The 25,923-nt window shown below is 27.8% G+C and overlaps 4 protein-coding genes across 4 annotated transcripts, besides 51 other annotated features; 1 reads left to right on the forward strand and 3 right to left on the reverse strand.

Moving 5' to 3' along the window:
* Positions 1 to 3,317: part of a mobile genetic element that runs on past the window's edge.
* On the reverse strand, positions 21 to 605 carry TVAGG3_0095050 (phage tail repeat-like family; the record flags this gene model as incomplete). The annotated part of the gene is made up of 1 exon (XM_051222581.1): positions 21 to 605. One exon carries the CDS (start codon positions 603 to 605, stop codon positions 21 to 23), a length of 585 nt encoding a protein of 194 aa, XP_051107567.1.
* Positions 796 to 969, reverse strand: TVAGG3_0095060 (uncharacterized protein; the record flags this gene model as incomplete). Its single annotated transcript, XM_051222582.1, has 1 exon — positions 796 to 969. The coding sequence occupies one exon, from the start codon at positions 967 to 969 to the stop codon at positions 796 to 798; it is 174 nt and encodes a 57-aa protein (XP_051107568.1).
* TVAGG3_0095070 (uncharacterized protein) lies at positions 1,308 to 1,875 on the forward strand (the record flags this gene model as incomplete). The annotated part of the gene is made up of 1 exon (XM_051222583.1): positions 1,308 to 1,875. A coding segment is annotated over one exon (568 nt), but the record flags the coding sequence as incomplete, so codon positions are not given.
* A 3,055-nt stretch (positions 3,318 to 6,372) lies between the features above and the next one.
* On the reverse strand, positions 6,373 to 6,558 carry TVAGG3_0095080 (uncharacterized protein; the record flags this gene model as incomplete). The annotated part of the gene is made up of 1 exon (XM_001296216.1): positions 6,373 to 6,558. One exon carries the CDS (start codon positions 6,556 to 6,558, stop codon positions 6,373 to 6,375), a length of 186 nt encoding a protein of 61 aa, XP_001296217.1.
* A 674-nt stretch (positions 6,559 to 7,232) lies between these two features.
* Positions 7,233 to 7,262: a terminal%2Cinverted (terminal inverted repeat of MuDR-2_TvMULE3 transposon ID:TVAGG3_0095090).
* Positions 7,233 to 9,180: a mobile genetic element.
* Positions 9,181 to 9,540: 360 nt separating this feature from the next.
* Positions 9,541 to 9,568: a terminal%2Cinverted (terminal inverted repeat of MuDR-2B_TvMULE3 transposon ID:TVAGG3_0095100).
* Positions 9,541 to 9,671: a mobile genetic element.
* A 111-nt stretch (positions 9,672 to 9,782) lies between these two features.
* Positions 9,783 to 9,818: a mobile genetic element.
* Positions 9,783 to 9,818: a terminal%2Cinverted (terminal inverted repeat of Banshee-A3 transposon ID:TVAGG3_0095110).
* Positions 9,819 to 10,995: 1,177 nt separating this feature from the next.
* Positions 10,996 to 11,033: a mobile genetic element.
* Positions 10,996 to 11,033: a terminal%2Cinverted (terminal inverted repeat of Banshee-A3 transposon ID:TVAGG3_0095120).
* Positions 11,034 to 11,240: 207 nt separating this feature from the next.
* Positions 11,241 to 11,278: a mobile genetic element.
* Positions 11,241 to 11,278: a terminal%2Cinverted (terminal inverted repeat of Banshee-A3 transposon ID:TVAGG3_0095130).
* Positions 11,279 to 12,098: 820 nt separating this feature from the next.
* Positions 12,099 to 12,126: a terminal%2Cinverted (terminal inverted repeat of MuDR-2B_TvMULE3 transposon ID:TVAGG3_0095140).
* Positions 12,099 to 12,228: a mobile genetic element.
* A 111-nt stretch (positions 12,229 to 12,339) lies between these two features.
* Positions 12,340 to 12,375: a mobile genetic element.
* Positions 12,340 to 12,375: a terminal%2Cinverted (terminal inverted repeat of Banshee-A3 transposon ID:TVAGG3_0095150).
* Positions 12,376 to 13,552: 1,177 nt separating this feature from the next.
* Positions 13,553 to 13,590: a mobile genetic element.
* Positions 13,553 to 13,590: a terminal%2Cinverted (terminal inverted repeat of Banshee-A3 transposon ID:TVAGG3_0095160).
* A 207-nt stretch (positions 13,591 to 13,797) lies between these two features.
* Positions 13,798 to 13,835: a mobile genetic element.
* Positions 13,798 to 13,835: a terminal%2Cinverted (terminal inverted repeat of Banshee-A3 transposon ID:TVAGG3_0095170).
* Positions 13,836 to 14,655: 820 nt separating this feature from the next.
* Positions 14,656 to 14,683: a terminal%2Cinverted (terminal inverted repeat of MuDR-2B_TvMULE3 transposon ID:TVAGG3_0095180).
* Positions 14,656 to 14,784: a mobile genetic element.
* A 111-nt stretch (positions 14,785 to 14,895) lies between these two features.
* Positions 14,896 to 14,931: a mobile genetic element.
* Positions 14,896 to 14,931: a terminal%2Cinverted (terminal inverted repeat of Banshee-A3 transposon ID:TVAGG3_0095190).
* A 1,166-nt stretch (positions 14,932 to 16,097) lies between these two features.
* Positions 16,098 to 16,135: a mobile genetic element.
* Positions 16,098 to 16,135: a terminal%2Cinverted (terminal inverted repeat of Banshee-A3 transposon ID:TVAGG3_0095200).
* A 205-nt stretch (positions 16,136 to 16,340) lies between these two features.
* Positions 16,341 to 16,378: a mobile genetic element.
* Positions 16,341 to 16,378: a terminal%2Cinverted (terminal inverted repeat of Banshee-A3 transposon ID:TVAGG3_0095210).
* Positions 16,379 to 17,176: 798 nt separating this feature from the next.
* Positions 17,177 to 17,199: a terminal%2Cinverted (terminal inverted repeat of MuDR-2B_TvMULE3 transposon ID:TVAGG3_0095220).
* Positions 17,177 to 17,301: a mobile genetic element.
* A 109-nt stretch (positions 17,302 to 17,410) lies between these two features.
* Positions 17,411 to 17,446: a mobile genetic element.
* Positions 17,411 to 17,446: a terminal%2Cinverted (terminal inverted repeat of Banshee-A3 transposon ID:TVAGG3_0095230).
* Positions 17,447 to 18,618: 1,172 nt separating this feature from the next.
* Positions 18,619 to 18,656: a mobile genetic element.
* Positions 18,619 to 18,656: a terminal%2Cinverted (terminal inverted repeat of Banshee-A3 transposon ID:TVAGG3_0095240).
* A 205-nt stretch (positions 18,657 to 18,861) lies between these two features.
* Positions 18,862 to 18,899: a mobile genetic element.
* Positions 18,862 to 18,899: a terminal%2Cinverted (terminal inverted repeat of Banshee-A3 transposon ID:TVAGG3_0095250).
* Positions 18,900 to 19,712: 813 nt separating this feature from the next.
* Positions 19,713 to 19,740: a terminal%2Cinverted (terminal inverted repeat of MuDR-2_TvMULE3 transposon ID:TVAGG3_0095260).
* Positions 19,713 to 19,840: a mobile genetic element.
* A 111-nt stretch (positions 19,841 to 19,951) lies between these two features.
* Positions 19,952 to 19,986: a mobile genetic element.
* Positions 19,952 to 19,986: a terminal%2Cinverted (terminal inverted repeat of Banshee-A3 transposon ID:TVAGG3_0095270).
* Positions 19,987 to 21,163: 1,177 nt separating this feature from the next.
* Positions 21,164 to 21,201: a mobile genetic element.
* Positions 21,164 to 21,201: a terminal%2Cinverted (terminal inverted repeat of Banshee-A3 transposon ID:TVAGG3_0095280).
* A 207-nt stretch (positions 21,202 to 21,408) lies between these two features.
* Positions 21,409 to 21,446: a mobile genetic element.
* Positions 21,409 to 21,446: a terminal%2Cinverted (terminal inverted repeat of Banshee-A3 transposon ID:TVAGG3_0095290).
* An 818-nt stretch (positions 21,447 to 22,264) lies between these two features.
* Positions 22,265 to 22,292: a terminal%2Cinverted (terminal inverted repeat of MuDR-2B_TvMULE3 transposon ID:TVAGG3_0095300).
* Positions 22,265 to 22,394: a mobile genetic element.
* A 110-nt stretch (positions 22,395 to 22,504) lies between these two features.
* Positions 22,505 to 22,540: a mobile genetic element.
* Positions 22,505 to 22,540: a terminal%2Cinverted (terminal inverted repeat of Banshee-A3 transposon ID:TVAGG3_0095310).
* A 1,190-nt stretch (positions 22,541 to 23,730) lies between these two features.
* Positions 23,731 to 23,766: a mobile genetic element.
* Positions 23,731 to 23,766: a terminal%2Cinverted (terminal inverted repeat of Banshee-A3 transposon ID:TVAGG3_0095320).
* A 316-nt stretch (positions 23,767 to 24,082) lies between these two features.
* Positions 24,083 to 24,331: a mobile genetic element.
* Positions 24,332 to 24,505: 174 nt separating this feature from the next.
* Positions 24,506 to 25,923: part of a mobile genetic element that runs on past the window's edge.

Raw genomic sequence — 25,923 nt, forward strand, 5'->3', positions numbered from 1 at the left:
ATAAAAAAATATTTTTTTCTTTACTTTACATAACCGCCTGCTGCCATAAGTCTTTGACGCCAACCCATACCAGCTAATGAAGGTTGACTTGGTTTAGTTTGGAAACTAAACTTTGGTTTTGGTTTATCTTCAGTTTTTGGTTTTTCTTCTTCTATCGGTTTTTCGTCACTTTTCGGTTCCTCTGACTTTACTTCACTTGCAGGAACAGTTGTGTCGTCAACATCTTCATAAATATCATATGCCATTTGTTTTTGTTTTCCTTTCAACTTTTTGTGTTTGTTGTAAAGTTTAGAATATTTCGACTCTAAGTCAATGAGATGTTCTATAATGAACTGTTGGTCAGTGAAGTAAACTTTTCCATCTGTTGTCTCGAAAGCTCCTTCAGACTTCAATATTTTATTTGTGAGAGTCTGTTTCTTTTTTGAGATACTAGCCGTTCCATTTTTATGAAAAGTGACTTTGTAGTTAGGGTTTGTATTTCCAGACCTGGCACTTTCTATTATTGAATTTTTCTCTTCATCTGTAAGTTCTTTGACAGGTTTTGACAATGGTTCTGAACTTTTTGTTTGTGGTGTCAAATCTACCGTTTCAACTTCTTCGGTCATTTCATCTCAGTAAAAAATTTTAGTTTGGTTTGTTTTCAACTGGTTGTTGTTGTTTTTTAAGTCGGTCTAAAACTTCCTGAGGTATAGGAAGAACTTGACAAACACGTGGTGTAACTGCTGGAAGCCGACAAATCCATCTTGAACCCATTTGTCTCAATGCTGTATTGTTCATTTCATCTCAGTAAAAAATTTACATTCCCCACGTTTGAGGTGGTTGCGGTTGGTTATTGCTTACCCATTGTTGTGCATGGTTATATCCTCTGTTAAAGAATCTTTCACCTTGGTCCATATAGTGTCCTGCTTGGTTATAGTAGTCATTTGCTTTGTTATAATAGTTTCCTGCTTGTCTTCCTACATTGTCCATCCATCCTTGAACTTTTCCTCTTGTTTCAGGATTTGGAATAAGATTTGTTGCATCTCGTGCTACATCCCAACCTTTCTGTACAGTTTGTATAATAGGTTGTGCTTTCTCTTTAAGTATACCTAATGTACTCAAAATCTTCCTTCCAACTCCAAATACACCTCTAGGCTATTGTTCCCACTGCGGGCAAAAATCTAGATGCGACTCCTGCTAATGCGCCAAATAAACCCATTTCTTATGGGTTAAAAAATGACGAATCCAAACAAGGACCCCTATGTTTCTAAGGCAACAAAAAAGCACTCATGGTAAAAATCTTTAGTTCAACACCAAATGCTTGGTTTATGGATATCTTGGAAAACATTCCGAGGTATAGAGAAGATGGACCACCATACTGGCTAATATTTGTCGGTCAAAACACAAGATACTGTGAAGCCATACCATTATGGTCCAAAAATATTTTAGATGTGAAAACTGCTTTGACAATATTCGTTGACAAATACCATCCAACAAAACTGACATCTGACTGTGAAAGTTCTTTCAAATCAGATGATATTAAAAACTATCTGCGTTCAAAAAATGTAAACCAATATTTCATTGTCGACCAAAACCATTCTGCTCTTGGTGTCATTGACGGTTGTATAAAAATGTTAAGAGACTTAAACCAACCACAAGGTGGTGAAGCAAATGAAATGTCATATGACGACAAGTATAGACACTTCTCCATGGCAAAGATGAGACAAGTTTTAAATATTTACAATAACCGTAAACAAAAAGGTTTGGGAAACCACTCCCCCGAAGAAATGAAAAACAACCCTGACTTAGAGAAAGACTATATATTTAATAATTTAGTCAAAAGAGACAAACAAGAAAGAATGCCGGGCTTCAAACTTCAGAAAGGTGACAAAGTAAAAATAGAAATACCTAAACGCGACCCATATGAAAATACTATTGACTATGACAACAATGGGAACTCGACAGGTACTCACATTCGTGTTCGTAAAAATAGAAGAAAGTATACAAGAGAATATTATGAAGTTTTAGGCAAACATGGCAAAATGTACACACTGCAAGCAGAAGATAAAACTACTATTGCAGACCTCGTTTCAAACTTGTCAAAGTTCAAGGTGGTATACTTTCAAAGACAGTTCCTAACAAATATAAGACAACTCCTGACGAATATGCTAAAGAAGTTGAAAATGACGACTAAGCATTTCTATACCATGCGTAAACTGTCATGTAAGGTGGCATGTATTCTTTACTTTGTCCCGTTGTTTGCGTATATCCTGTAACGCGATGTGTATGGTTTCCATCTCCCTGAGTGTTACCCAGAAACAATTTATAGCAAACTGAACGTTGTCTTTAACATCATATCCTTTACCTTTTGTCATTGCTGACCAATCCCAAAATTATGCTTATGCCAACCTGCTTGAGATGTACTTAAATCTATGTAGTGACTGTGTGCAGGTAAATTTTCACCTGAAATCGTTTTACTTCCACCTGTTTCCTTTGAAGAGTTTGCACAATACAAAAACCTGTCGACTATTTGAGTCCAAGTTCCAAAACCAAGTACTACTTCTGGTCTGGTAGAGTTCATTGACGTATAAATAGAGCCTATAGGATATAATGTTTGAAAGTATTTCTCTGTCTTTAATGTTTGAAAGCTCTGTTTTGTCTGCTTTCTTGTCATATAAATCTTGAGCAGTGAATTTAATATTATGTTCATCCTTCATGACATAAACATCTTTTACATCTAATGTTTCTCATCGTCGTTATGTCGTCATCCGATGTTAAACCTTGTGGAAAGTTAGGAGGTTTACAATATAATGCATCCCCACCAGTTTCTTCAACCGTTCCTTAATACTTTCTATAGCAACAGTTGTGAAGAAATCATGTGTATGGTTTCTTGTCTGCTTTCTTTTCAAGGCTAACGTTTAAGTCTGTTATTTCAGATATAGAATGTGTATGTCAACGGCACTTTTACTGTTTAAGGTTTCTTGTAAGTCTGTTATTTCAGATATAGAATGTGTATGTCCAACGGCACTTTTCCTGTTTAGGTTTTTGTAAGTTTGTAATATTTGCAATGGTATGTGTATGTCCAACGGCACTTTTCCTGTTTAAGGTTTCTTGTAAGTCTGTTATTTCAGATATAGAATGTGTATGAGTCTTTTTAGAATATTCGTTTTCAGCTCTTGTCACTTCACTTGACATTTTATTGTCAACATATGTTTTGTCTGCTAGTTCAGGATGAGTATGTTCTTTTGTTGCATAAGCATTGTTAGCTCTTTCTTCTTCTTTGCTATTGCATCGTCTACATATTCTTTGTCAGCTTTGTTGTCAACATCTGCCTTCAAAAGAAGTTCATTTATAGGTTTCTCGTTTAAAGTTCCTTTTGTTGGATTTATACAGACAGTATGGTTCTTATTGTCTTGAAACAGAAACTCATCTGTCATTGGGTTTAATGTCAGTTTTAAGTTTCCTTCTTTCAATGACTCAGATATCTTAGAATAGTTTGAAAAGTTTGTTGTGTTCTTATTTAGAGCTTGCATAATGAGTTGTCGTTGTGTTGTATTTCTCTCATGGAAGCAATATCTTTCGACATTTTTATTATAGATAAAAATATGCTTCCAATAGAAAAGAAAATTCAAGAGTTGCTACAACTAAACCATTAGATGAACTTTTACTAATGTCGGTCAAAAGTTTGAGACAGAGACCGTAAAGCATGAAGGCTATCGTTTTGACTACCCGTTAAGATGGTTAAGAGACCCATCTGTCACAAAAGCTATTGGCTTTCGTAGAATGAAGTTCATTTCAGAAGCCATACATGGTTTCCCATTTAGGTCGGTTTTGTAGTTCGATACTATAACAAAGAAAAACATACGTATGAGAAATTTGAACAGGGAAAACTTTTACAAGTTAGTTTGCTTGTAAACTTAGAAACAACTCTTCAAGCTTTTCAAGAAAAAATAAACGATATCTATATCGAATATGCAAAGCAGTAATAACATTGACGAAGGAGAATACCATCTCGATATTATTTATGACAGGAAAAATGCAACTGTTAAAATCAATAAAATAGAAGACCTTGGAGAAAACGTTTATATTTCTACAAAATATAACAACTTGGCATGGTATAGATTTATGAGGATGTTAAATCAGCCTGCAGCATATCCAGTACACCCAGACTTTTATGAAGTCGAAAACCCTAATGGAACATATGAAAATGTTTTCGACCAAGATGCTATTATTGTTCATGCTTCATTTTCTGGCGCCAAAAACTCTTTCTTATGCTTGGCAAATGACTTTTACGAAAAACCTACAAAGTTATACGAACCACCAAGTGGAAGTATTTCAGACTTTCAAGTATGGTTTACTACAGATGGAAGAAAAAGAATAATTCCATTATACCATGCGTTTTACTTAGAACTTAGTTTCATATACAACTACTATCGAACGGTAAAAATAATAATTTTTAATACGGTTGAGGTGTTGGATTTGGTTGCCAACTAGACTGTGGTGCAGGTTCAGCTGTTGTATAACAGGAGCTTGTTCTTCTGGTTCAGGGTCTTTAGGTATAATACCAACGAACTGACTACTCTTTTACCAATATTTTTGACACCGTTCCATACTCCTCTTCCGACAGATTTTATTCCATTCCATATACCTCTTCCAACTCTTCTGAAGAAGTTTCCAATACTACTGAAGAAACCCATTTTACTATATGTAAAAATCTAATGTCCGCCTAGTCTCTTACGTTTCCTGTTGAGTTCCATAGCATTCTTTAACTGGAGCTCATACATTCTGTTTCTCCTCTGGTAAGAAAACATATTCTGGGTCAACTCCTGTGTTCGCGTCATCTGCATAAAGTTGTTTATATCCCACTTCAGGGTTTGTATAAAACTCTTTCCATCTCATATTTGCATACCATGGTGGCAAACCTAACGCAGCGTCATTTGACATGGCAGTTTGCATTTGTACATCTGTTGGCACTTGACCATAGTTTGCCATTGCAGTTTGTATTCTAACTTCATTTGGAATATTCTCTGGGTTTGGTTGTCCAGGTTGCTGTGCATTCGCTAAGTTCTGTGCGTCCATTTAATATTAGATAAAAATATCTCTTACGAGTACATATACTGAACATTTGCAGGCATTGGTTCATCTTCATATTCTCTGTACTTTTCTGCCACGTCAAATAATAAATGACACAATGGAAAAAACCTAAAACAAGTAGTCCTATTTCAAACCACATTTACTTACTAATAAAATTTCTTTATTGTGACACTTTCTCCAGTTTATAGGACCTCTCTCATATTCTATCTTGTCATATATAAACTCATAGTCATGTATGTCCTCTAACCATCTCATAACGGTTTCCAAACCACTTTTATCGGATGTAAAGTAAAAGCATGGATGGTTATGTATAACGTCTAAAGTTTCTAAAGAGTCTCTCAAAGTCCAGTCTACTTGGTATTGAAAATCCCATGTGTTATAGAACGGCGGTCACTATAAAGAAAACATTTTCCTTGTCTTTATATTTTTCATACAACTCTGTCCAATGACATCTCACAAACTCTATACCCTCAATATATTTTTCTATGTTCTCTTTGAAAACATTTGTATAGTTAAGATATAAAACTTTTGACATAAGTGTTTCAATGTCATGAACTCTTATAGAACACTATATAATAGTCTAGCAGATATACTATCCCAGTCTATATATTCTGCTTTTTTTCAAAACCTCTCTCACAATATTTTTCTTATCTAATGGTATACGTTCCATCTTACCTATAGGTATCTTTTCTTTTAACTCTTTCATATATTGTTTGTGTCTGGAATATGTTTGAGACGGTTCATATAGTTGTCGAAGTCATTGCATATAATCTTTGAGTCTGGGAATATTGTATGACATAAATGGGATATATAGAAACTTCCACCGAACAAATCTACAAATGTTAGACCATTCGGTAGTTTCTTAAGTTCTCTCAATATAATATCTTTACATCTACTCTTATTTCCAAAGAACGGTAACGGTGGTTTTGTAAAATTCATTTATATATAATAATAAAAATGTTTTTACCCGAAAAGTGACAGAAAAGTGACAAAACGTGAAAACATATATAATTTGTGAAAAGCGACACATTATATAATGTTTTCGACCCAGAAGAAGGCTTCTTCCCAGAAGCAATGGAGGAAGAAGAAGAGTCCTCCGAATTCACACCAGAAGACTAACAATTTTCCGAATAAAAACTTCATTTATACTAAACATCTTCAGGGCTAGAGGGCGCAACGCGCCTGGAAGCCCCACTACCTTTTTTTTTTCTGATAATTCATGAATGTATATATTTCCAAGTTTTTAAGGATGCAACACTTTACATTTGTAAACTGTCAAAAATGAAGTCACGCTATTTTTCATGCATTACATTGTGTCAGCTGGTTTGCCTGTCTCATGTTGGAGAAAACGTTCTTGAGCTCCCAGCAGAGGCTCACGTTGTTGAGTATCCTTTCAACAGCAGATGGCACCGATACATCGCGCGCGTCTTCAATGCCTAGTGCTTTCATTGCATCCCAGTACTTTCTACTCTTTCTCGCTAACATTTTTAAAAATGAACGTCGAGGAAACACACATACCTCAAAGCTGTTCTGTGTTGATCTCGATGGACGAAAACAACGATGTGCATGCCACATTCAGGATCCGGAAGAGGAAATTCTCACAGCTGAACGGACAAGGAGGGAATGTTGGTGTTTTCAACTCACACAGGAACTCATACGTGGCAGACGCGGATATTCTCATGGACGACAGCGGTGTATACGTAACAGTGGGTAAAGGTGCTAGTAGCCACATTGTTGGTGGAGTGACACTCGACCTACATACTCAAATGAAGCTCGACAAAGCAATCACACTACAGATGCCAGATTGGGCACAGGTGAACACAGACGGCAACAAGTGCTCGTTCCTTACAGCATGCGCAATGGCTAACGTGGCTTGCATGTCTCTCGGTGTGAGTGCAGAAGATGTGAACAACAGGCTCATCAGCGTATACGACAAGTACATCAAGCGCAGCAAAAACGGAAGCATGAACATAATACCAGACTTCATCGTGTGGAAGTGTGACTTGCCTGTTGTGAAGATATCCCCCTCTCTCTCAAACGGTATCCCACCTGACATGGCTGTGTGCTTCGCCAGCCAGCGGAAAGGAGGACACTACATGCTACTCGTCAGGGGATCCGTATACAAGGCAGCACTGACGAACTTAGAGCTCCTCAGAAGAGAGTATATAAGAATTTCCGAAAAAGTGACACCCCAAAAGTGACACCTTCAATAGGGAGTAACACTTAAAAAGTGACAATTTAAAATTCACAATAAATAAAAATAATAAAATTTTTAGTCTATTAAATTATTCTTTTCTTTGAAATCATCTAAAAATTCTTCGAAATGTTCTAAAATATAATCTGGAGAATTATAACAAAATTCATTAATTTCTAACATATACGTATCTAACAATTCATTTGGAATTTCAAACGATCTTAAATATGTAATTGAATTTTGTATCTTCTCATTTATTTGAGAAAGTTTTTTTTCAGCATTTTCCAATAAAAATCCTAATGGATTCAAATTGGCTTCGTGATTCTGAAAAATTTAATACTTGGTATAAACGTGATTGAACTTCTCTTTCAATTTTGTTTTATAATCTGTCAATCGAGGCTCGCGAATTCTAATTGAAGGAATAAAACCTGTTTGAAGTAAATCGTTTTTAATACGATAAAAGTAATTGGGTGCAACTTCTTCTAAAAGATTTTTGACAAAAACATCAATTCTTTGATTTTAACGCAGCCAAAATCGTGATATTTTATCTTTTTAAATAAAGATTCAGAAAACGTTATTCACAACGGTTAATTCATTTGGTCTGGCAGCGGCTATCCACATCATAGCATACCAACAATTCCTTATACAAAATTCAAAAACTTGGGTGCAATCAGAACTGATTGCACCCAAGTTTTTGAACTTTCTTGAGGGAATTAAAGGGTGAGAGATTTATAGTCTATCTATATATCTCCCACCCTCTAATTCCCTCCCTGACAGCGGGAAACTTTGTCTGAATGTTAAACTATTCAGACAAAGTTTCCCACTGTTTGCGAAGGAATTGTTGGCTATGATGTACTGATTCATGATCAGTACATCATAGCCAACAATTCCTTATATAAAGTTCAAAAACTTGGGTGCAATCAGAACTGATTGCACCCAAGTTTTTGAACTTTCTTGAGGGAATGGAAGAGTAAGAGGTATACATTATGAATATATACCTCTTACCCTTCCATTCCCTCTCTGACAGCGGGAAACTTTGTCTGAATGTTAAACTATTCAGACAAAGTTTCCCGCTGTCAGCGAAAGAATTGTTCCATCTGGTGCATAGAGTGTGAATCTATGCACCAAATGGAGCAAGTCCCTCGCGAAATGGCCCAAACTTGCGTCGCATTTCAAAGATTGCGACCCAAATTTTGGCGATTTCTAGTAGAGATGGAGTATTTTGAGTCACTGACCTATATGCAGTGGCTCAAAGGGCTCCATCTCTACTTTGAAGCAAGGAAACTTTCCTCGAAATTTTGATAATTTGAAGAAAGTTTTCAAGCAATTAACAAAGGATTACTCGCTATGAGGTAAAAATTCTAGATTTTCACCTCATAGCGAGAGCTTCCCTTTCATTGCTTGAAAACTTTCCCCAGCTTCAAAATTGGGGAAAGGGCTGTAAAGTCGACTCCGATACCAGCAGGTACCAGAGTATTTAAAAGAGAAGCCCTCGTACGAGTTTCTATGAAGACCTTCTCATTCAAGAAGATCTTAATAGAAAATCGTACGAGGGCATTGGAAACTCGCGTCTGGTACATGTTGGTACCAGAGTGTTTGAGATTTGAAGACTCTGGTACTAACATGTACCAGAATTTATGATGAATTTCAGATGGACCATTATAAAATGGTAGCGGTTTGTTTCAAAAAATTTAGGTGAGATTTGCATAGATATAGATTATATGATTTATACATATGAAAAATAATATATAAAAATATAATTTTGAGATAATTATGTAAATAATATTTTAAATATTTGAATTTGAGGTATAATTTTATAGTAAAATATATTATAAAGAGTATTTATATAAATATTGTAAAATAATATAACTAATAAAAATTGAGACCCCTCCCTGTTTTTGATGTTTTGTCACGAAAAATATAATTTTGAATGGTTGATTAATAAGTATAAAAATGTCTACGATTTTAAGGAGGGAATTGTTCCTTATGAGGTATACATCATAACTATATACCTCATAAGGAATAATTCCCTCTTGATATCCTGTATATTTTTGAATATATTTTTTTAATTAAAGTTCTCAAAAGTATTATCAAAAGTGATTTTTAAAAATATCTCCAATTAATTAACTAATTAAAAGTATTATATTTTTAAAATTAAATAGTTTTTCAATTTTTTTGAAGGAATTGAGATACTTCCCACGACAATAAAATTGAGAGGTTTACATTATGACTGATCTTAGCATGCAACATAAAAAAAAATTTTGAAGAAGAACGAAACAATAAGAATTACCGAAAAAGTGACAAAACATCAAAAAACAGGGAGGGGGTCTCAATTTTTATTACTTATATTATTTTACAATATTTATATAAATACTCTTTATAATATATTTTACTATAAAATTATCTCATACCGAAATGGCTCACTAAAAAGTGACATTTTTGGCGCCAATAATTTGATTTTTCTGATTCTTTCTATTTAGATATATTTATTTAATATTCATATTCCTTTATATTGTAATAAACAGAAATTCATCAAAAGTGACAGCTCTCATTTTTTTGACATTTGTAAATTCTAAATTGAATGAGAAAAATGAAATAATACTAAGCATAATACAATATTCTAGATTTAATTATAATTAGGGAAAAGTTGGTTTTGAGAGTAGTTTTCATAGGCATATAGAATGAAATCTTCTGAAAAATAATATCACATAAACTCATATTATTTTCTAATATATAACTATTTTATATAAAAACCAAATTCAATGATCTTAAAAGCGAAGGATAAACCTCAAAATTTACGAATATAATGAGTGGGAATATAATGCTTATCTATCATAAAACCATATGAAATATCAATTTTTGCTTTACGCCTAATTTTTGACGACAATTAGCAAAAAATGTTAAATGTTAACACTCAGTCCATTTGAATATGAAAAATAAAATTGACTTTGATTAAATGTTTTTATTTATCATGCAATTCTTCTTGCGACCAAAGATTTGAATAAAAGTTCAAAAAATAAGATAGCTTAAAAAATAATATACGGTAGTGTTTACTAATAGATGAATAGTATATAAATTCTATTAAAATGGATTTGATCCAAAAAATATAAAACCAAAAATAATTGTTATAATTTAAATGAAGAAGTAATTTAAAACGATTTTATTTATGATCAAATTTTATATATTTTTTTGGATCAAATCCATTTTAATAGAATTTATATACTATTCATCTATTAGTAAACACTACCGTATATTATTTTTTAAGCTATCTTATTTTTTGAAATTTTATTCAAATCTTTGGTCGCAAGAAGAATTGCATGATAAATAAAAACATTTAATCAAAGTCAATTTTATTTTTCATATTCAAATGGACTGAGTGTTAACATTTAACATTTTTTGCTAATTGTCGTCAAAAATTAGGCGTAAAGCAAAAATTGATATTTCATATGGTTTTATGATAGATAAGCATTATATTCCCACTCATTATATTCGTAAATTTTGAGGTTTATCCTTCGCTTTTAAGATCATTGAATTTGGTTTTTATATAAAATAGTTATATATTAGAAAATAATATGAGTTTATGTGATATTATTTTTCAGAAGATTTTGTGTTCTTCTTCAAAATTTTATTTTTTATTAAAAAGAATCTTTAGAAAATATACATTTACTTTAATTAATATTTAAAAACGTGCTCTATCAAAAGTTCCAAAAATTCAATATTTTAGCTTTTCTGAGGTGTCACTTTTGATGAATTTCTGTTTACAACAATATTGCCTCATATTATTTCCCATTTTTAATCATATTATACAAATCTTTAATAATTTTTAATGTTTTGAGCTTCAAAATCTTGTTCTAACTATTTTCATTCATATATCCTAGAAAAAATTAAAAAGTTTTTTAGAAATAAAAATGTTTGTATGTAAAGTATTGAAAATATTCTAGATGAGAAGACATTCTCCAGAAGAGATTGATATTGTTGTAAACAGAAATTCATCAAAAGTGACACCTCAGAAAAGTTAAAATATTGAATTTTTGGAACTTTTGATAGAGCACGTTTTTAAATATTAATTAAAGTAAATGTATATTTTGTAAAGATTCTTTTTAATAAATGTTGCATGCTAAGTTCGGTCAACGATAGAAATTGAGTGGAAATTAATCGTCGAGGAAGTACGATTATGTAAAGTAAAAAAATGTTGTGGGATTTTTAATATTATATATTATTTTATAATAAAATTTTTTTGAGTCATTTTAAGAAGCACATATAATTTTTTGAATTTAAAAATTAAAGTAGTGTCAAACGAATTTATCACTTAATTTAATACTCAGATTTCTTAAAATTAATGAAAAAAAGGTTTTCTGAGAACTTTTGAGAATGGTTTTCAAATTCCATTATTGAAAATATATAGGTATTGTATGAAATTCAAACTCTATATTTATTAAAATTCTAAATTTTTAATAAAATCACATTTCAGAGGAATATAATTTTGAATGGTTGATTAATAAGTATAAAAATGTCTACGATTTTAAGGAGGGAATTGTTCCTTATGAGGTATACATCATAACTATATACCTCATAAGGAATAATTCCCTCTTGATATCCTGTATATTTTTGAATATATTTTTTTAATTAAAGTTCTCAAAAGTATTATCAAAAGTGATTTTTAAAAAATATCTCCAATTAATTAACTAATTAAAAGTATTATATTTTTAAAATTAAATAGTTTTTCAATTTTTTTGAAGGAATTGAGATACTTCCCACGACAATAAAATTGAGAGGTTTACATTATGACTGATCTTAGCATGCAACATAAAAAAAAATTTTGAAGAAGAACGAAACAATAAGAATTACCGAAAAAGTGACAAAACATCAAAAACAGGGAGGGGGTCTCAATTTTTATTACTTATATTATTTTACAATATTTATATAAATACTCTTTATAATATATTTTACTATAAAATTATCTCATACCGAAATGGCTCACTAAAAAGTGACATTTTTGGCGCCAATAATTTGATTTTTCTGATTCTTTCTATTTAGATATATTTATTTAATATTCATATTCCTTTATATTGTAATAAACAGAAATTCATCAAAAGTGACAGCTCTCATTTTTTTGACATTTGTAAATTCTAAATTGAATGAGAAAAATGAAATAATACTAAGCATAATACAATATTCTAGATTTAATTATAATTAGGGAAAAGTTGGTTTTGAGAGTAGTTTTCATAGGCATATAGAATGAAATCTTCTGAAAAATAATATCACATAAACTCATATTATTTTCTAATATATAACTATTTTATATAAAAACCAAATTCAATGATCTTAAAAGCGAAGGATAAACCTCAAAATTTACGAATATAATGAGTGGGAATATAATGCTTATCTATCATAAAACCATATGAAATATCAATTTTTGCTTTACGCCTAATTTTTGACGACAATTAGCAAAAAATGTTAAATGTTAACACTCAGTCCATTTGAATATGAAAAATAAAATTGACTTTGATTAAATGTTTTTATTTATCATGCAATTCTTCTTGCGACCAAAGATTTGAATAAAAGTTCAAAAAATAAGATAGCTTAAAAAATAATATACGGTAGTGTTTACTAATAGATGAATAGTATATAAATTCTATTAAAATGGATTTGATCCAAAAAAATATATAAAATTTGATCATAAATAAAATCGTTTTAAATTACTTCTTCATTTAAATTATAACAATTATTTTTGGTTTTATATTTTTTGGATCAAATCCATTTTAATAGAATTTATATACTATTCATCTATTAGTAAACACTACCGTATATTATTTTTTAAGCTATCTTATTTTTTGAAATTTTATTCAAATCTTTGGTCGCAAGAAGAATTGCATGATAAATAAAAACATTTAATCAAAGTCAATTTTATTTTTCATATTCAAATGGACTGAGTGTTAACATTTAACATTTTTTGCTAATTGTCGTCAAAAATTAGGCGTAAAGCAAAAATTGATATTTCATATGGTTTTATGATAGATAAGCATTATATTCCCACTCATTATATTCGTAAATTTTGAGGTTTATCCTTCGCTTTTAAGATCATTGAATTTGGTTTTTATATAAAATAGTTATATATTAGAAAATAATATGAGTTTATGTGATATTATTTTTCAGAAGATTTTGTGTTCTTCTTCAAAATTTTATTTTTTATTAAAAAGAATCTTTAGAAAATATACATTTACTTTAATTAATATTTAAAAACGTGCTCTATCAAAAGTTCCAAAAATTCAATATTTTAGCTTTTCTGAGGTGTCACTTTTGATGAATTTCTGTTTACAACAATATTGCCTCATATTATTTCCCATTTTTAATCATATTATACAAATCTTTAATAATTTTTAATGTTTTGAGCTTCAAAATCTTGTTCTAACTATTTTCATTCATATATCCTAGAAAAAATTAAAAAGTTTTTTAGAAATAAAAATGTTTGTATGTAAAGTATTGAAAATATTCTAGATGAGAAGACATTCTCCAGAAGAGATTGATATTGTTGTAAACAGAAATTCATCAAAAGTGACACCTCAGAAAAGTTAAAATATTGAATTTTTGGAACTTTTGATAGAGCACGTTTTTAAATATTAATTAAAGTAAATGTATATTTTGTAAAGATTCTTTTTAATAAATGTTGCATGCTAAGTTCGGTCAACGATAGAAATTGAGTGGAAATTAATCGTCGAGGAAGTACGATTATGTAAAGTAAAAAAATGTTGTGGGATTTTTAATATTATATATTATTTTATAATAAAATTTTTTTGAGTCATTTTAAGAAGCACATATAATTTTTTGAATTTAAAAATTAAAGTAGTGTCAAACGAATTTATCACTTAATTTAATACTCAGATTTCTTAAAATTAATGAAAAAAAGGTTTTCTGAGAACTTTTGAGAATGGTTTTCAAATTCCATTATTGAAAATATATAGGTATTGTATGAAATTCAAACTCTATATTTATTAAAATTCTAAATTTTTAATAAAATCACATTTCAGAGGAATATAATTTTGAATGGTTGATTAATAAGTATAAAAATGTCTACGATTTTAAGGAGGGAATTGTTCCTTATGAGGTATACATCATAACTATATACCTCATAAGGAATAATTCCCTCTTGATATCCTGTATATTTTTGAATATATTTTTTTAATTAAAGTTCTCAAAAGTATTATCAAAAGTGATTTTTAAAAAATATCTCCAATTAATTAACTAATTAAAAGTATTATATTTTTAAAATTAAATAGTTTTTCAATTTTTTTGAAGGAATTGAGATACTTCCCACGACAATAAAATTGAGAGGTTTACATTATGACTGATCTTAGCATGCAACATAAAAAAAAATTTTGAAGAAGAACGAAACAATAAGAATTACCGAAAAAGTGACAAAACATCAAAAACAGGGAGGGGTCTCAATTTTTATTACTTATATTATTTTACAATATTTATATAAATACTCTTTATAATATATTTTACTATAAAATTATCTCATACCGAAATGGCTCACTAAAAAGTGACATTTTTGGCGCCAATAATTTGATTTTTCTGATTCTTTCTATTTAGATATATTTATTTAATATTCATATTCCTTTATATTGTAATAAACAGAAATTCATCAAAAGTGACAGCTCTCATTTTTTGACATTTGTAAATTCTAAATTGAATGAGAAAAATGAAATAATACTAAGCATAATACAATATTCTAGATTTAATTATAATTAGGGAAAAGTTGGTTTTGAGAGTAGTTTTCATAGGCATATAGAATGAAATCTTCTGAAAAATAATATCACATAAACTCATATTATTTTCTAATATATAACTATTTTATATAAAAACCAAATTCAATGATCTTAAAAGCGAAGGATAAACCTCAAAATTTACGAATATAATGAGTGGGAATATAATGCTTATCTATCATAAAACCATATGAAATATCAATTTTTGCTTTACGCCTAATTTTTGACGACAATTAGCAAAAATGTTAAATGTTAACACTCAGTCCATTTGAATATGAAAAATAAAATTGACTTTGATTAAATGTTTTTATTTATCATGCAATTCTTCTTGCGACCAAAGATTTGAATAAAAGTTCAAAAAATAAGATAGCTTAAAAAATAATATACGGTAGTGTTTACTAATAGATGAATAGTATATAAATTCTATTAAAATGGATTTGATCCAAAATAAAACCAAATAATAATTGTTATAATTTAAATGAAGAAGTAATTTAAAACTTTTATTTATCAAATTTTATATATTTTTTTGGATCAAATCCATTTTAATAGAATTTATATACTATTCATCTATTAGTAAACACTACCGTATATTATTTTTTAAGCTATCTTATTTTTTGAAATTTTATTCAAATCTTTGGTCGCAAGAAGAATTGCATGATAAATAAAAACATTTAATCAAAGTCAATTTTATTTTTCATATTCAAATGGACTGAGTGTTAACATTTAACATTTTTTGCTAATTGTCGTCAAAAATTAGGCGTAAAGCAAAAATTGATATTTCATATGGTTTTATGATAGATAAGCATTATATTCCCACTCATTATATTCGTAAATTTTGAGGTTTTCCTTCGCTTTTAAGATCATTGAATTTGGTTTTTATATAAAATAGTTATATATTAGAAAATAATATGAGTTTATGTGATATTATTTTTCAGAAGATTTTGTGTTCTTCTTCAAAATTTTATTTTTTATTAAAAAGAATCTTTAGAAAATATACATTTACTTTAATTAATATTTAAAAACGTGCTCTATCAAAAGTTCCAAAAATTCAATATTTTAGCTTTTCTGAGGTGTCACTTTTGATGAATTTCTGTTTACAACAATATTGCCTCATATTATTTCCCATTTTAATCATATTATACAAATCTTTAATAATTTTTAATGTTTTGAGCTTCAAAATCTTGTTCTAACTATTTTCATTCATATATCCTAGAAAAAATTAAAAAGTTTTTTAGAAATAAAAATGTTTGTATGTAAAGTATTGAAAATATTCTAGATGAGAAGACATTCTCAGAAGAGATTGATATTGTTGTAAACAGAAATTCATCAAAAGTGACACCTCAGAAAAGTTAAAATATTGAATTTTTGGAACTTTTGATAGAGCACGTTTTTAAATATTAATTAAAGTAAATGTATATTTTGTAAAGATTCTTTTTAATAAATGTTGCATGCTAAGTCGGTCAACGATAGAAATTGAGTGGAAATAATCGTCGAGGAAGTACGATTATGTAAAGTAAAAAAATGTTGTGGGATTTTAATATTATATATTATTTTATAATAAATTTTTTGAGTCATTTAAGAACACATATAATTTTTTGAATTTAAAATTAAAGTATGTCAAACGAATTTATCACTTAATTTAATACTCAGATTTTCTTAAAATTAATGAAAAAAAAGTTTCTGAGAACTTTTGAGAATGTTTTCAAATTCCATTATTGAAAATATATAGGTATTATGAAATTCAAACTCTATATTTATTAAAATTCTAATTTTTAATAAAATCACATTCAGAGGAATATAATTTTGAATGTTGATTAATAAGTATAAATGTCTACGATTTTAAGGAGGGAATTGTTCTTATGAGGTATACATCATACTATATACCTCATAAGGAATAATTCCCTCTTGATATCCTGTATATTTTTGAATATATTTTTTTAATTAAAGTTCTCAAAGTATTATCAAAAAGTGATTTTTAAAAATATCTCAATTAATTAACTAATTAAAAGTATTATATTTTTAAAATTAAATAGTTTTTCAATTTTTTTGAAGGAATTGAGATACTTCCCACGACAATAAAATTGAGAGGTTACATTATGACTGATCTTAGCATGCAACATAAAAAAAAATTTTGAAGAAGAACGAAACAATAAGAATTACCGAAAAGTGCAAAACATCAAAAACAGGGAGGGGTCTCAATTTTTATTACTTATATTATTTTACAATATTATATAAATACTCTTTAATAATATTTTACTATAAAATTATCTCATACCGAAATGGCTCACTAAAAAGTGACATTTTTGGCGCCAATAATTTGATTTTCTGATTCTTTCTATTTAGATATATTTATTTAATATTCATATTCCTTTATTTGTAATAAACAGAAATTCATCAAAAGTGACAGCTCTCATTTTTTGACATTTGTAAATTCTAAATTGAATGAGAAAAATGAAATAATACTAAGCATAATACAATATTCTAGATTTAATTATAATTAGGGAAAAGTTGGTTTTGAGAGTAGTTTTCATAGGCATATAGAATGAAATCTTCTGAAAAATAATATCACATAAACTCATATTATTTTCTAATATATAACTATTTTATATAAAAACCAAATTCAATGATCTTAAAAGCGAAGGATAAACCTCAAAATTTACGAATATAATGAGTGGGAATATAATGCTTATCTATCATAAAACCATATGAAATATCAATTTTTGCTTTACGCCTAATTTTTGACGACAATTAGCAAAAAATGTTAAATGTTAACACTCAGTCCATTTGAATATGAAAAATAAAATTGACTTTGATTAAATTTTTATTTATCATGCAATTCTTCTTGCGACCAAAGATTTGAATAAAAGTTCAAAAAATAAGATAGCTTAAAAAATAATATACGGTAGTGTTTACTAATAGATGAATAGTATATAAATTCTATTAAAATGGATTTGATCCAAAAAATATATAAAATTTGATCATAAATAAAATCGTTTTAAATTACTTCTTCATTTAAATTATAACAATTATTTTTGGTTTTATATTTTTTGGATCAAATCCATTTTAATAGAATTTATATACTATTCATCTATTAGTAAACACTACCGTATATTATTTTTTAAGCTATCTTATTTTTTGAAATTTTATTCAAATCTTTGGTCGCAAGAAGAATTGCATGATAAATAAAAACATTTAATCAAAGTCAATTTTATTTTTCATATTCAAATGGACTGAGTGTTAACATTTAACATTTTTTGCTAATTGTCGTCAAAAATTAGGCGTAAAGCAAAAATTGATATTTCATATGGTTTTATGATAGATAAGCATTATATTCCCACTCATTATATTCGTAAATTTTGAGGTTTATCCTTCGCTTTTAAGATCATTGAATTTGGTTTTTATATAAAATAGTTATATATTAGAAAATAATATGAGTTTATGTGATATTATTTTTCAGAAGATTTTGTGTTCTTCTTCAAAATTTTATTTTTTATTAAAAAGAATCTTTAGAAAATATACATTTACTTTAATTATATTTAAAAACGTGCTCTATCAAAAGTTCCAAAAATTCAATATTTTAGCTTTTCTGAGGTGTCACTTTTGATGAATTTCTGTTTACAACAATATTGCCTCATATTATTTCCCATTTTTAATCATATTATACAAATCTTTAATAATTTTTAATGTTTTGAGCTTCAAAATCTTGTTCTAACTATTTTCATTCATATATCCTAGAAAAAATTAAAAAGTTTTTAGAAATAAAAATGTTTGTATGTAAAGTATTGAAAATATTCTAGATGAGAAGACATTCCCAGAAGAGATTGATATTGTTGTAAACAGAAATTCATCAAAAGTGACACCTCAGAAAAGTTAAAATATTGAATTTTTGGAACTTTTGATAGAGCACGTTTTTAAATATTAATTAAAGTAAATTATATTTTGTAAAGATTCTTTTTAATAAATGTTGCATGCTAAGTTCGGTCAACGATAGAAATTGAGTGGAATTAATCGTCGAGGAAGTACGATTATGTAAAGTAAAAAAATGTTGTGGGATTTTAATATTATATATTATTTTATAATAAAATTTTTTTGAGTCATTTTAAGAAGCACATATAATTTTTTGAATTTAAAAATTAAAGTAGTGTCAAACGAATTTATCACTTAATTTAATACTCAGATTTCTTAAATTAATGAAAAAAAGGTTTTCTGAGAACTTTTGAGAATGGTTTTCAAATTCCATTATTGAAAATATATAGGTATTGTATGAATTCAAACTCTATATTTATTAAAATTCTAAATTTTTAATAAAATCACATTTCAGAGGAATATAATTTTGAATGGTTGATTAATAAGTATAAAAATGTCTACGATTTTAAGGAGGGAATTGTTCCTTATGAGGTATACATCATAACTATATACTCATAAGGAATAATTCCCTCTTGATATCCTGTATATTTTTGAATATATTTTTTTAATTAAAGTTCTCAAAAGTATTATCAAAAGTGATTTTTAAAAAATATCTCCAATTAATTAACTAATTAAAAGTATTATATTTTTAAAATTAAATAGTTTTTTCAATTTTTGAAGGAATTGAGATACTTCCCACGACAATAAAATTGAGAGGTTTACATTATGACTGATCTTAGCATGCAACATAAAAAAAAATTTTGAAGAAGAACGAAACAATAAGAATTACCGAAAAAGTGACAAAACATCAAAAACAGGGAGGGGGTCTCAATTTTTATTACTTATATTATTTTACAATATTTATATAAATACTCTTTATATATATTTTACTAAAAATTATCTCATACCGAAATGGCTCACTAAAAAGTGACATTTTTGGCGCCAATAATTTGATTTTTCTGATTCTTTCTATTTAGATATATTTATTTAATATTCATATTCCTTTATATTGTAATAAACAGAAATTCATCAAAGTGACAGCTCTCATTTTTTTTGACATTTGTAAATTCTAAATTGAATGAGAAAAATGAAATAATACTAAGCATAATACAATATTCTAGATTTAATTATAATTAGGGAAAAGTTGGTTTTGAGAGTAGTTTTCATAGGCATATAGAATGAAATCTTCTGAAAAATAATATCACATAAACTCATATTATTTTCTAATATATAACTATTTTATATAAAAACCAAATTCAATGATCTTAAAAGCGAAGGATAAACCTCAAAATTTACGAATATAATGAGTGGGAATATAATGCTTATCTATCATAAAACCATATGAAATATCAATTTTTGCTTTACGCCTAATTTTTGACGACAATTAGCAAAAAATGTTAAATGTTAACACTCAGTCCATTTGAATATGAAAAATAAAATTGACTTTGATTAAATGTTTTTATTTATCATGCAATTCTTCTTGCGACCAAAGATTTGAATAAAAGTTCAAAAAATAAGATAGCTTAAAAAATAATATACGGTAGTGTTTACTAATAGATGAATAGTATATAATTCTATTAAAATGGATTTGATCCAAAAAAATATATAAAATTTGATCATAAATAAAATCGTTTTAAATTACTTCTTCATTTAAATTATAACAATTATTTTTGGTTTTATATTTTTTGGATCAAATCCATTTTAATAGAATTTATATACTATTCATCTATTAGTAAACACTACCGTATATTATTTTTTAAGCTATCTTATTTTTTGAAATTTTATTCAAATCTTTGGTCGCAAGAAGAATTGCATGATAAATAAAAACATTTAATCAAAGTCAATTTTATTTTTCATATTCAAATGGACTGAGTGTTAACATTTAACATTTTTTGCTAATTGTCGTCAAAAATTAGGCGTAAAGCAAAAATTGATATTTCATATGGTTTTATGATAGATAAGCATTATATTCCCACTCATTATATTCGTAAATTTTGAGGTTTATCCTTCGCTTTTAAGATCATTGAATTTGGTTTTTATATAAAATAGTTATATATTAGAAAATAATATGAGTTTATGTGATATTATTTTTCAGAAGATTTTGTGTTCTTCTTCAAAATTTTATTTTTTATTAAAAAGAATCTTTAGAAAATATACATTTACTTTAATTAATATTTAAAAACGTGCTCTATCAAAAGTTCCAAAAATTCAATATTTTAGCTTTTCTGAGGTGTCACTTTTGATGAATTTCTGTTTACAACAATATTGCCTCATATTATTTCCCATTTTTAATCATATTATACAAATCTTTAATAATTTTTAATGTTTTGAGCTTCAAAATCTTGTTCTAACTATTTTCATTCATATATCCTAGAAAAAATTAAAAAGTTTTTTAGAAATAAAAATGTTTGTATGTAAAGTATTGAAAATATTCTAGATGAGAAGACATTCTCCAGAAGAGATTGATATTGTTGTAAACAGAAATTCATCAAAAGTGACACCTCAGAAAAGTTAAAATATTGAATTTTTGGAACTTTTGATAGAGCACGTTTTTAAATATTAATTAAAGTAAATGTATATTTTGTAAAGATTCTTTTTAATAAATGTTGCATGCTAAGTTCGGTCAACGATAGAAATTGAGTGGAAATTAATCGTCGAGGAAGTACGATTATGTAAAGTAAAAAAATGTTGTGGGATTTTTAATATTATATATTATTTTATAATAAAATTTTTTTGAGTCATTTTAAGAAGCACATATAATTTTTTGAATTTAAAAATTAAAGTAGTGTCAAACGAATTTATCACTTAATTTAATACTCAGATTTCTTAAATTAATGAAAAAAAGGTTTTCTGAGAACTTTTGAGAATGGTTTTCAAATTCCATTATTGAAAATATATAGGTATTGTATGAAATTCAAACTCTATATTTATTAAAATTCTAAATTTTTAATAAAATCACATTTCAGAGGAATATAATTTTGAATGGTTGATTAATAAGTATAAAAAATGTCTACGATTTTAAGGAGGGAATTGTTCCTTATGAGGTATACATCATAACTATATACCTCATAAGGAATAATTCCCTCTTGATATCCTGTATATTTTTGAATATATTTTTTTAATTAAAGTTCTCAAAAGTATTATCAAAAGTGATTTTTAAAAAATATCTCCAATTAATTAACTAATTAAAAGTATTATATTTTTAAAATTAAATAGTTTTTCAATTTTTTTGAAGGAATTGAGATACTTCCCACGACAATAAAATTGAGAGGTTTACATTATGACTGATCTTAGCATGCAACATAAAAAAATTTTGAAGAAGAACGAAACAATAAGAATTACCGAAAAAGTGACAAAACATCAAAAACAGGGAGGGGGTCTCAATTTTTATTACTTATATTATTTTACAATATTTATATAAATACTCTTTATAATATATTTTACTATAAAATTATCTCATACCGAAATGGCTCACTAAAAAGTGACATTTTTGGCGCCAATAATTTGATTTTTTGATTCTTTCTATTTAGATATATTTATTTAATATTCATATTCCTTTATATTGTAATAAACAGAAATTCATCAAAAGTGACAGCTCTCATTTTTTTGACATTTGTAAATTCTAAATTGAATGAGAAAAATGAAATAATACTAAGCATAATACAATATTCTAGATTTAATTATAATTAGGGAAAAGTTGGTTTTGAGAGTAGTTTTCATAGGCATATAGAATGAAATCTTCTGAAAAATAATATCACATAAACTCATATTATTTTCTAATATATAACTATTTTATATAAAAACCAAATTCAATGATCTTAAAAGCGAAGGATAAACCTCAAAATTTACGAATATAATGAGTGGGAATATAATGCTTATCTATCATAAAACCATATGAAATATCAATTTTTGCTTTACGCCTAATTTTTGACGACAATTAGCAAAAAATGTTAAATGTTAACACTCAGTCCATTTGAATATGAAAAATAAAATTGACTTTGAGTAAATGTTTTTATTTATCATGCAATTCTTCTTGCGACCAAAGATTTGAATAAAATTTCAAAAAATAAGATAGCTTAAAAAATAATATACGGTAGTGTTTACTAATAGATGAATAGTATATAAATTCTATTAAAATGGATTTGATCCAAAAAATATAAAACCAAAAATAATTGTTATAATTTAAATGAAGAAGTAATTTAAAACGATTTTATTTATGATCAAATTTTATATATTTTTTTGGATCAAATCCATTTTAATAGAATTTATATACTATTCATCTATTAGTAAACACTACCGTATATTATTTTTTAAGCTATCTTATTTTTTGAAATTTTATTCAAATCTTTGGTCGCAAGAAGAATTGCATGATAAATAAAAACATTTAATCAAAGTCAATTTTATTTTTCATATTCAAATGGACTGAGTGTTAACATTTAACATTTTTTGCTAATTGTCGTCAAAAATTAGGCGTAAAGCAAAAATTGATATTTCATATGGTTTTATGATAGATAAGCATTATATTCCCACTCATTATATTCGTAAATTTTGAGGTTTATCCTTCGCTTTTAAGATCATTGAATTTGGTTTTTATATATAAATAGTTTATATATTAGAAAATAATATGAGTTTATGTGATATTATTTTTCAGAAGATTTCATTCTATATGCCTATGAAAACTACTCTCAAAACCAACTTTTCCCTAATTATAATTAAATCTAGAATATTGTATTATGCTTAGTATTATTTCATTTTTCTCATTCAATTTAGAATTTACAAATGTCAAAAAAATGAGAGCTGTCACTTTTGATGAATTTCTGTTTATTACAATATTGATTGGCTTTGTGAAGCCATCACAAAATCAAATAATGGAGTTAAGTTAACTGATATTTGCGCGAAAGCTAAAATAAATCATGAAGGCAGAGTTATATATAATCATACTATCTTAAAGTATTCCTAGAAATTTCCAAAATTAACCGAAATATAACTGTACAGAATTACTATTTTCGAGATAAAATTCATATGGAAATACTAATTCATAACGCTTTATGTTATATAAAATTTAATTTATAAAAATTTCAAAATAAATCAAATTTAACACAATGAATATAACTGCAATCGAGGTTTTTGACGATTGATTCTTACGTGAAGTTTTCCAAACTTTGAGTTAATGTCAAGACATTAACTCAAAGTTTGGAAGTCTAATAAAGGGAATTGTAGGCTATGAGGTACTGATTATATATCAGTGCCTCATAGCCTGCAATTCCCATTAGAAATCGGAGAAATTTTGTCCGCATAACTTATGATGCGGACAAAGTTTCTCCCATTTCTACTTAGAATGAAAGGGCAAGAGGTATATAGGTACACTATATATCTCTTGCCCTTTCCTTCTTACCTAAAGACTTCCAATCTTATTTTTTTCCAATTTTTCCCCTAAATTTAAATCTTATATAATATAAATAAAATGCATAATATCAATCACAAAAATTAATGTTTATTTTTTTAATTAAAATTGCCGCGCTATTTAAGGTTGTCTGTCACTTTTTTGTTAGCCATTTCGGTACGAAACATATTTTACTATAAAATTATACCTCAAATTCAAATATTTAAAATATTATTTACATAATTATCTCAAAATTATATTTTTATATATTATTTTTCATATGTATAAATCATATAATCTATATCTATGCAAATCTCACCTAAATTTTTTGAAACAAACCGCTACCATTTTATAATGGTCCATCTGAAATTCATCATAAATTCTGGTACATGTTAGTACCAGAGTCTTCAAATCTCAAACACTCTGGTACCAACATGTACCAGACGCGAGTTTCCAATGCCCTCGTACGATTTTCTATTAAGATCTTCTTGAATGAGAAGGTCTTCATAGAAACTCGTACGAGGGCTTCTCTTTTAAATACTCTGGTACCTGCTGGTATCGGAGTCGACTTTACAGCCCTTTCCCCAATTTTGAAGCTGGGGAAAGTTTTCAAGCAATGAAAGGGAAGCTCTCGCTATGAGGTGAAAATCTAGAATTTTTACCTCATAGCGAGTAATCCTTTGTTAATTGCTTGAAAACTTTCTTCAAATTATCAAAATTTCGAGGAAAGTTTCCTTGCTTCAAAGTAGAGATGGAGCCCTTTGAGCCACTGCATATAGGTCAGTGACTCAAAATACTCCATCTCTACTAGAAATCGCCAAAATTTGGGTCGCAATCTTTGAAATGCGACGCAAGTTTTGGCAATTTCGCGAGGGACTTGCTCCATTTGGTGCATAGATTCACACTCTATGCACCAGATGGAACAATTCTTTCGCTGACAGCGGGAAACTTTGTCTGAATAGTTTAACATTCAGACAAAGTTTCCCGCTGTCAGAGAGGGAATGGAAGGGTAAGAGGTATATATTCATAATGTATACCTCTTACCTTTCATTCCCTCGAGAAAGTTCAAAAACTTGGGTGCAATCAGTTCTGATTGCACCCAAGTTTTTGAACTTTATATAAGGAATTGTTGGCTATGATGTACTGATCATGAATCAGTACATCATAGCCAACAATTCCTTCGCAAACAGTGGGAAACTTTGTCTGAATAGTTTAACATTCAGACAAAGTTTCCCGCTGTCAGGGAGGGAATTAGAGGGTGGGAGATATATAGATAGACTATAAATCTCTCACCCTTTAATTCCCTCAAGAAAGTTCAAAAACTTGGATGCAATCAGAACTGATTGCACCCAAGTTTTTGAATTTTGTATAAGGAATTGTTGGCTATGATGTGGATAGCCGCTGCCAGACCAAATGAATTAACCGTTGTGAATAACGTTTCTGAATCTTTATTTAAAAAGATAAAATATCACGATTTTGGCTGCGTTAAAAATCAAAGAATTGATGTTTTTGTCAAAAATCTTTTAGAAGAAGTTGCACCCAATTACTTTTATCGTATTAAAAACGATTTACTTCAAACAGGTTTTATTCCTTCAATTAGA

The sequence above is a fragment of the Trichomonas vaginalis genome, chromosome IV (assembly GCF_026262505.1).
Source record: "Trichomonas vaginalis G3 chromosome IV, whole genome shotgun sequence".
NCBI lineage: Eukaryota > Parabasalia > Trichomonadida > Trichomonadidae > Trichomonas > Trichomonas vaginalis.